The sequence below is a fragment of the Myotis brandtii genome, unplaced genomic scaffold, assembly GCF_000412655.1.
Source record: "Myotis brandtii unplaced genomic scaffold, ASM41265v1 scaffold729, whole genome shotgun sequence".
NCBI lineage: Eukaryota > Metazoa > Chordata > Mammalia > Chiroptera > Vespertilionidae > Myotis > Myotis brandtii.
The window spans coordinates 5,499-14,276 of NW_005370880.1; the positions used below are offsets into that span (position 1 = coordinate 5,499).

General features: G+C 47.7%; 1 protein-coding gene across 1 annotated transcript in view; it reads left to right on the plus strand.

Moving 5' to 3' along the window:
- Nucleotides 1-1,231: 1,231 nt before the first annotated feature.
- The window catches only part of KIAA1257 (KIAA1257 ortholog), a 41,385-nt gene continuing 33,838 nt past the window's right edge, over nucleotides 1,232-8,778 (plus strand). Inside the window, 4 exon segments of the mRNA XM_005882599.1 lie at nucleotides 1,232-1,484; nucleotides 4,493-4,683; nucleotides 5,349-5,553; nucleotides 6,078-6,090. Of these exon segments, the coding sequence (XP_005882661.1) occupies nucleotides 1,232-1,484; nucleotides 4,493-4,683; nucleotides 5,349-5,553; nucleotides 6,078-6,090 (662 nt within the window).

Sequence of the window (8,778 nt, forward strand, 5' to 3'; positions counted from 1 at the left end):
CATCAGCGACAGAATGCAAAGTCTATGTGAGAGGTTTGGGATGGGATGGGGGACCTGAGTTTGCCAAGCCCATTGGTTCCTTTGCCTTTATCCCATCCTGTAAGTAAGGGTCAGGCGCATTATAGGTGCTCCCGTTCAGCGTAGGAATTTTTTAAGGATTGAAGGAATGAGCGGATGAATGATTCAACCAACTGGTCTCCGAATTTGGATACACCTGTTTGCCAGACCTTGTCTATACCAGGAATCTGAGGCCAGTGGCTGAGGCAGGAAGCCCCGCCCCCAGGGGAGAAGTCCCCGCCCCCCTTTATCCACTCCGTCTCCTAGCAACTGTCAAACACAGTGGACCCGCCTGTCTCGCGGGCCTCCTCTCTCTGCAGGCTGCGCAGTGGCTGTGCCTGCAGACTGACGCCAGGGCCGGAGCCTGAGCTGCTGTCTGTGCATCCGCTCGAAGGTACTCTGGGTGCCTTGAGGGGACCCGCCCCCATCCCCTGCCCCACGCTGCATCCTTTCCTCAACTTGAGCCGGTTTGGCTTCCTTGTGTCTTGAGTCCAGCACTCAAAGCCCATTTGTGTCTTGCCTCGGGGTTCTCTTTACCTGCCAGGCACTTGCACATGCTGTCCTTGGGCCGCGTTTGCTACTCACCCCAGGCCCCTCTGGGTGAAAGCGCGGGGGGATTCTGCTCCCACCCCTTCCGTTCCTGGTGAATGCATTTCCCTCGGCTTCCTTGTGTCTTGAGCCCAGCACTCAAAGCCCATTTGTGTCTTGCCTGGGGGTTCTCTCCCGTCTTTACCTGCCAGGCACTTGCACATGCTGTCCTTGGGCCGTGTTTGCTACTCACCCCAGGCCCCTCTGGGTGAAAGCGCGGGGGGATTCTGCTCCCACCCCTTCCGTTCCTGGTGAATGCATTTCCCTGGTGTAGGCATTCCAGAAGTGCCCAATTAATGCAGCTAGGGCTGGGGGAGGGCAGAGACTCAAGTCGGAGAAACGGGTGCTGCTTATGATCCGAATTTCTGCCAGGACCATTCTCTGTGGTTCAGCCATTCATTGTCTAACTTTATTGAGTGCCTACTGTATGCCCGGCAGTCTGAGGCCTTGGCCATTCAACTCTGCACAGGACAAGGGAAGGGAGGAGGGAGAATGGCTAACCTCCTGGGAGCAGAGGGCAGCGACAAACGTGCCTTTATTTCCTTCCAGCCAGGTGGGGCAAGGTGGGCAGCTCTCAGCCGCAAGCATGTCGCTGCAAGCCTGGGAATGGGAGGATGAGGACATGGAGAGCATGGGGCCCATGTCCTCCACGGGCAGCTTTTGCCAATCCATGAGCGAGTGTGATGTGGAGGACTACATGAATGCCAGGTCCCGGGCCCTCGAGTCAGAGTCTGACCATCTGTACAGCAGCACCGCGTCCTCCAGCACTTTAAACGCTGACGTGCCCCAGGTGGTCCCCTGCAAATTCATCATCTCACTGGCCTTCCCCGAGATTGTGAGTAAGTGCCGGAGCCGAACCCCAACACTCTATCAAAAAAATAAAATAAAATAAAATAAAATAAAGGGGGTGGACTAATGGCTTTCTGCCAGGAGGTTAGGACACGCATGCTCCCTCCCCGGCTCTCCCAAGTAGGGTGGTAGATTCCAGGAGCCAAGATCAGGAAAGAAGGTGCAATTTTAGGAGGCCCACAGTGGTTGTGCGGTCTTCACATACTTAATCCACTCCATAACCCTAAGAAGTAGATGGTGTTAGATCTGCTTTTTGCAGACGAAGAAATGGCAGAGAGGTTAAGGCCTTGGGTCCCATAAACTAATGGAGCATCACCTGGTTTCCTTATTTAAAATGCAGATTCTCAGGTGTATGAATTTCCGAGTGTAAAGGTAAATTGATGGACTATTACTGCCACAAGGCTGTGTGACAAACCCAAACAAGCTCCCCGATCCATTGGCTTCAACCAGGAACCCCTTTGGTCGTCTGGATCACAGGGTAGCTGCTGCAGCCCGAGCTCCCTGCAGTGGTTCAGCTGCGCTTCACGTGTCTGTCACCCTCCTTCTGGGCACGTGGGCTGATCCAGACACATTCACATTATGGAAAAGCAGAGGGCCAGCCCAGTCACCACGCACTCGGTCTTCTGGCACCTCCCACCTGCTAACATTTTATTGGCCGAAGCAAGTCATCTGGTTGAATTCCAAGATGAGGGGCAGAAAAAAAGTACTCCACTTTTATATACCCTTTTTGTCTACGTAAACTATACCCCCCCCCCCACACACACACACACCATGATGATTAATTTCCGATTCTCTTTGTAGTTGTCAACTGTGGGTTTCAGATATTTTGGAGACTATTTGCTTAGGTGTCTCCCCTGTTTAGAACGGATCAATCTTCTTGGGGAATTGAACTTTCTGTTCTAATGTGGTGACCTCCTCTATCCATTATGATGCTTTTATCTTGGGTCTATTGATATCAGAGCCCAGAAAAGACTGGTGGCAAATACCAACTAAAAGAAAATTGGTGTTTATTTGATCACCTTCAACCTTAAGTCTCCGACAGCATCTCCTAGACTTGTTTTTTCTTATTTGGGTGCTTCTTCAAAAGCCATTTACAAAGTAGATCTCGATGCAGCAAAAGTTGATGAGGCCTTGCATGTCTGAGAGTCTTTTATATTAATTTATTTTTCCAATTACTCCTTACATGCAACAGCACGTTAGATTCCAGTTTAGAATGTAATGATTAAACATTTATATACCTGACAAAGTGATCACCATGATAAGTCCAGCACCCATCTGATACCATGAATCATTATTTACAGTGTTATTGACTATTTCTTATGGTTTACATCCCCATGACTACTTTCATAACTGGCAATTTGTACTTAATTCCTTTTACATTTCCACTCAATCCCCTCCCATCTGGTGCCCATCAATTTGTTCTCTGTATCTAGGAATTTATTTCTGGCTTGTTTGTTCATTTATTTTGCTTTGTAGAGTCTTTTATCCACCCAAAGACATGTCCTCCTTAAGGGACATGTCTTTGTCCTTAGCTGGGTATAAAATTCTAGTTTTGATGTTTTTTCCCTTCAATATCTGAGTATTTATGAATTTGTTTATAATGTTTATACAAATTATTTTTAAGAGAAATAAGATGCTACAATACTTTTCTAAAATTTGCTTTAAAAAATTGACAGTGTCTTAGATGTCTTAGGAAATGAGCGTACTTATTTTGACTTTGCTGATATTTTGTTTGAAACACCTAATAGTATGTTTCTAAGTTATCCTACCCTTTATTGGTGAACATTTGTTTGCAAATGTTTTCTGTTATAATCCTGCAGTAGCCCTCCTTGTGTGCACCCTTCTGTTCAGGTGTGTGGGCACTTCTGTAGCCTGAATTTCAAGAAGTGGAATTGCTTACGGTACAGTGGGCCCTTGAATAATGTTGCTTCATTCAATGTCATTTCATTACAACATTGATGAGGTGCCGTAAAACCTTAACTCTTGTTTTTATCACTTAGCCTATGGTAAAATTGGTTTCATTATATGTGGTTTTATTTATAGTCCAGAACCTATCAATGATATTGAGGACTTACTGTATGCATTTATATTTTTTATAGATACTGTCCAATTTCTCACCAAATGGGGTTGTAGCAATGTTTTCTTCCTGTTGATGGGAGGGTCCGTATATCCTTGGATTGAATCAGAACACGGACCTGAGAAACGCAGCAAGCTTTCTGATTAGTTGCACCTTCCCAAGCAAGTCTAATGCCTACCAACCTTTATTCCAAACTCTGCACAAAAGCTAACTCTGCTGGTGGCACACAATTAATTCAGAAGCGGTCTCCTGGGTTCTCCTGAGTGTTAAAAAAAAAACAAACAACTTGAGATTTTAAAACTTCAGCTTTAAATATAGTCATCACGTTTTTATAGGATAAAATTTAGATTAAATATTTATGGAGCTTCGAAAGCAACTTCTCCTGGTGTGCAAAGGCTAGCCTAGAGGGCAAGGGCAGGCAGTGGAGGCCCTAATCTCTGGTGAAGCCCGTCCTTACTTTCTGCATCCTTTCCCCATCCGCCCCACGCTGTGCAGCTGTACGCATGAGGTTTTGCTGGGCTTTGCCCTCTGCCTGCGATGCCTGCCAGCTTCCCTTCTACCGGACTCTGCTGAGGTCCCCTCAGGGGCTCCCCCCACCTCCCCCCAGCAGAGTTCACCCCAGCCTCCTCTGCTGTTCTTCAGGACCTGCCTTATACTGCCGGGGTGGCACAAGTCATATCGTACTGTGATTTGTGTTTTACTTTACTGCTGAGACTAGGGTGAGGCAGGTGCAGTGCCTACGGTGAAAAAATATAAGGAGACAATCACTCTCAGAGTCATGCACTGAAATCATGCACCCTTGTGCCTAGTCCTAGTCCAGAGTAGCCTGTCACTCTGCTGGCTAGGAGAGCCCCCCAGGCCAGGCAGGCGGTGTGGGAACTGCCAGGGTAAAACAAGACTCATTAAATCTGTATCTTCTAGGTCCGAAGAGAAAATTCGTAAGTTTGCTCGAAAAATACAGGAAACACTCCAAAATGGAAAAATCTGTTGCAAAGGGTCATCGTATCTACCACATTGAGTATTTCCTTCTGCCAGAAGATAAAGAGCCTAAAATCATGGACATGGTGGTGTTTCCATCGGTGGTCAAATTGTTCATGGATACGGGAGTAAAGGTGTGCGTGTGTGCGTGTGCATGTGTGTGTGTGTGTGTGTGTGTGTGTGTGTGTGTGTGTGTATGTAGCCTCCCATATAGCATACAACCCAATACTCACTACACAAAATGTACTTGTTTCCCCTGGAAGTTGCTAAAAATGCAGGATTTTGGGCCCCGCCCCAGACCTACCGAATGAGAATCTGCATTAACCTCATAATACCCATTACGTGGTTTTTTCTTTAGATATTTTTACCTTGTACTTTGTTTAGTGTTTCAAAGGTTTTTGTAGCTCCTGCAATTTCTCTCTTTGTGTGCATGTGAGGAAATGTGTGCACACCTGCCTGCCTGCCTGCACACGCGCGCGCGCACACACACACACACACACACACACACACACACTCCTGCCTGCGGTCCAGCTGGGATTGTAGTCACTGGGAAGGACACTCTTTTGTAGGTAATTTCTTTAACTTAATTTTTTTTCCAAGGAACCCAGAGTGTGACAGGGCCCAGCCCATGACATCCATTTCCCGGTGTGATCTGGAACCTGGGAAAGAGCCAGACACAGAGGCCAGACAGGTGGAGAGCAGGGCCCGGCCTCCCTGTCAGTGCGGGGAGGCTGGCAGAGGCGGGTCCTCTGGGCTGCTGCGCCTCACCCTGAAAGCCTCTTGGTATTTTTCCTCACAGACCATGAAGCCACGTCAGGAAGGAAACAAAGTCTGGGTGTCATGGACCCACAGGTTTAACATCAACGTGACAAAGGAATTACTCAAGAAAATCAATTTCCACAAAATAACCTTGAGGCTCTGGGACACTACGGACAGGATTCCCAAAAAAATCAGGTTTTATCGAATAAAGGCTTCTGCCTACTCAGAAGATGGAGGATCTTTTGGTGAGTCAGGGATCCATGTTTTATTTTAAATGTTTCTAGTGGGTGTGGCTTCTCACCAGTAACAGGAGAGAAGCCGGCGTCCCCTCGAGCTCCTTTTCCTGGGCTCCCGCTGTTTCTGTGTCAGTGGTAGGTCATCCCTCCAGTATCCTCGGCTGTGGAAGTGCCTCCTGCTCTCTGCGTGCGAGCACATTAGCCACCAACTCCCCCTCTGCCACCTTGAGGGACTTCCTGTCCCTGGGCGGTGCTCACATAGTCACCCACACCAAGCCTCGCTCCCCGGATGAGCATTGTGTGTTCGCTGAAAAAAAAAATTAGAGGATACCAAGAAACAAGAGAAAACTTTTTAAAGTTCCCACCACCCCGAGACACCATGTTAGCGTTTTCACATGGTGAAGCTCTCACGTGTGTCAAAGGATTTCAAGTCTCCTTTGAATTCCCCTCGAAGGAGAGTGCTGGAAGGAGTAGAACAACCCAGGCTTTGAAGGCAGACAGCTGAATTCCATCCTGTCTCTGTCTTGTACTAGCTGGTGGCCTTGGGTACCTACTTCCGCTAATCAGATGCCCAGAGCAGGGCAGTGGGCGTGGTCCCCCACACCCCTCCAGACACAAGCAAAAGGAGGGTGTGCGTTGTCTCTAGAACTTTTAAAAACAATAACAGCCCAGCCAGGGTGGCTCAGTGGTTGAGTGTCGACCTATGAACCAGGAGGTCACGGTTCAATTCCTAGTCAGGGCACATGCCCAGGTTGCAGGCTTGGTCCCCAGGGTGGGGCGTGCAGGAGGCAGCCAATCAATGATTCTCTCTCATCACTGATGTTTCTATCTCTCTCTCCCTCTCCCTTCCTCTCTGAAATCAATAAAAAAATACAAACATTAAAAATTAAATAGAGGGAGACCAAGATGGCGGCATAGGTAAACACCGCAGACTGCTGCCGCAAACAACCACTTCAAAATTACAACTAAAAGACGGAACGGACATCACCCAGAACCGCAGGAAGGCTGGCTGAGGAGAGACTCTTCAACTAGAAGGAAAAATAACAGCACACCGAGGCTCAGAGGAGGCGCAGTGTGGAAAATACTCAGGTGCGGAGGTGCGCGCGCAAAGCGGGCTGGTGGCTGAGAGCGCGGTTGTCGTTTTCGGTCAGGGGGGAGTCTCAGACTCTGAGCTCCAGATACGGGCGAATCGCTGGGGACTCGGACCCAAACGGGAGAAGCGGGAGTGTCTGGCATCAGTTGGAAGGCAGCTTTCCCTCCGAGGTTTGCAGCGGTTCCGGGGGTTCTGAGAAGCAGAGCCTCTGGGAACGGGACTGAGAGGGGCCATAACCGCTCCCTCCGCCCGCCCGCCCTGTTGAGCCCGCCCCGCCCAAGCCCTGCGCAGAGCCATTTGCCAGATCGCCTCAGGCAAAGGCTAGATTAGCACCTCCCCAGAGGACAGAAGTTTTCCGCGGCAGACACAGCTGATTCACACAGCCAGTCGGCCTGGTGGTCAAATCCCTCTAGTATTAACTACAACAATCAAGGCTCAACTAGAACAAGACTGCGCACAAAGACCACTAGAGGGTGCACCAAGAAAGCATAAAAAATGCGGAGACAAAAAAACATGACAGAAATGGAGGATATAGAGCTAAAAAACGCAATTTTGAGGGCTTGCAATAAACTTCTGGAGAGCCTCACGAAAACTAATGAGACCCTCGATGCTATGATAAAGAAACTAGAAATTAAGCATACACGCTCTGAAATAAAGAATATTACACCCAATAGCAGACCAGAGGAGCGCAAGAATCAAGCCAAAGATTTGAAATGCGAAGAAGCAAAAAACACCCAACCGGAAAAGCAAAATGAAAAAAGAATCCGAAAATACGAAGATAGTGTAAGGAGCCTCTGGGACAGCTTCAAGCGTACCAACATCAGAATAATAGGGGTGCCAGAAGATGAGAGACAGCAAGATATTGAAAACCTATTTGAAGAAATAATGGCAGAAAACTTCCCCCACCTGGTGAAAGAAATGGACTTACAGGTCCAAGAAGCGCAGAGAACCCCAAACAAAAGGAATCCAAAGAGGACCACACCAAGACACATCATAATTAAAATGCCAAGAGCAAAAGACAAAGAGAGAATCTTAAAAGCAGCAAGAGAAAGAAACTCAGTTACCTACAAGGGAATACCCATACGACTGTCAGCTGATTTCTCAACAGAAACTTTGCAGGCCAGAAGGGAATGGCAAGAAATATTCAAAGTGCTGAATACCAAGAACCTACAACCAAGAATACTTTATCCAGCAAAGCTATCATTCAGAATTGAAGGTCAGATAAAGAGCTTCACAGATAAGGAAAAGCTAAAGGAGTTCATCACCACTAAACCAGTATTATACGAAATGCTGAAAGGTATCCTTTAAGAAGAGGAAGAAGAAAAAGGTAAAGATACAAATTGTGAACAACAAACATGCATCTATCAACAAGTGAATCTAAGAACCAAGTGAATAAATAATCTGATGTACAGAATGAACTGGTGATTATAATAAAAAATTAAATAAATGAAAACTATAGTAAAAGGCTGCCAATTAAACGATGCCATGACATTAATTATACAGTCATCCCCATTTTGGAGTTGTTAAAAGGTAAAAGCCATGTGCCTCTGAGAGCACTTGGAGTGTGGTACTATTGCTTCTGCTGGTGGCTTGCAGGGAAGTACAAGTTTTCTGATTTGACAGTAAGCACAGTGAGACTGTCACTTGCTGGGAGCAAATGGCAGCGCCACAATCAGTTACTTGTAACTTGAAAATCTGCCCTTTCTCTGGGTTTAAAGCCCGATTCTTCTCAAGGAGCCTTTCTGACGATAGGCGCTTAGGGCGTACAGATATATATATATATACACACACACACACACACACACACACACACACACACACATTCTAGAGGCCTGGTGCACGAATTCGTGCACAAGTGGAGTCCAGCCGGCCCAGGCCGCTGGGGCCTGGCTGGCAGGGGGAAGGGGCCATGGGCAGTTGGCCGGCCATCCCCACCCCTGGTCAAACTCCAGGTTGAACTCCCAGTCAAACTCCCAGTTGAGGGGACAATTTGCATATTAGCCTTTTATTATATAGGACTAGAAGCCCGGTGCACAAAAATTTGTGCACTCAGGGGGGTCCCTCAGCCTGATCTGTGCCCTCTCGCAGTCTGGGACCCCTTGGGGGATGTCCACCTGCTGGCTTAGGCCCACTCCCCAGGG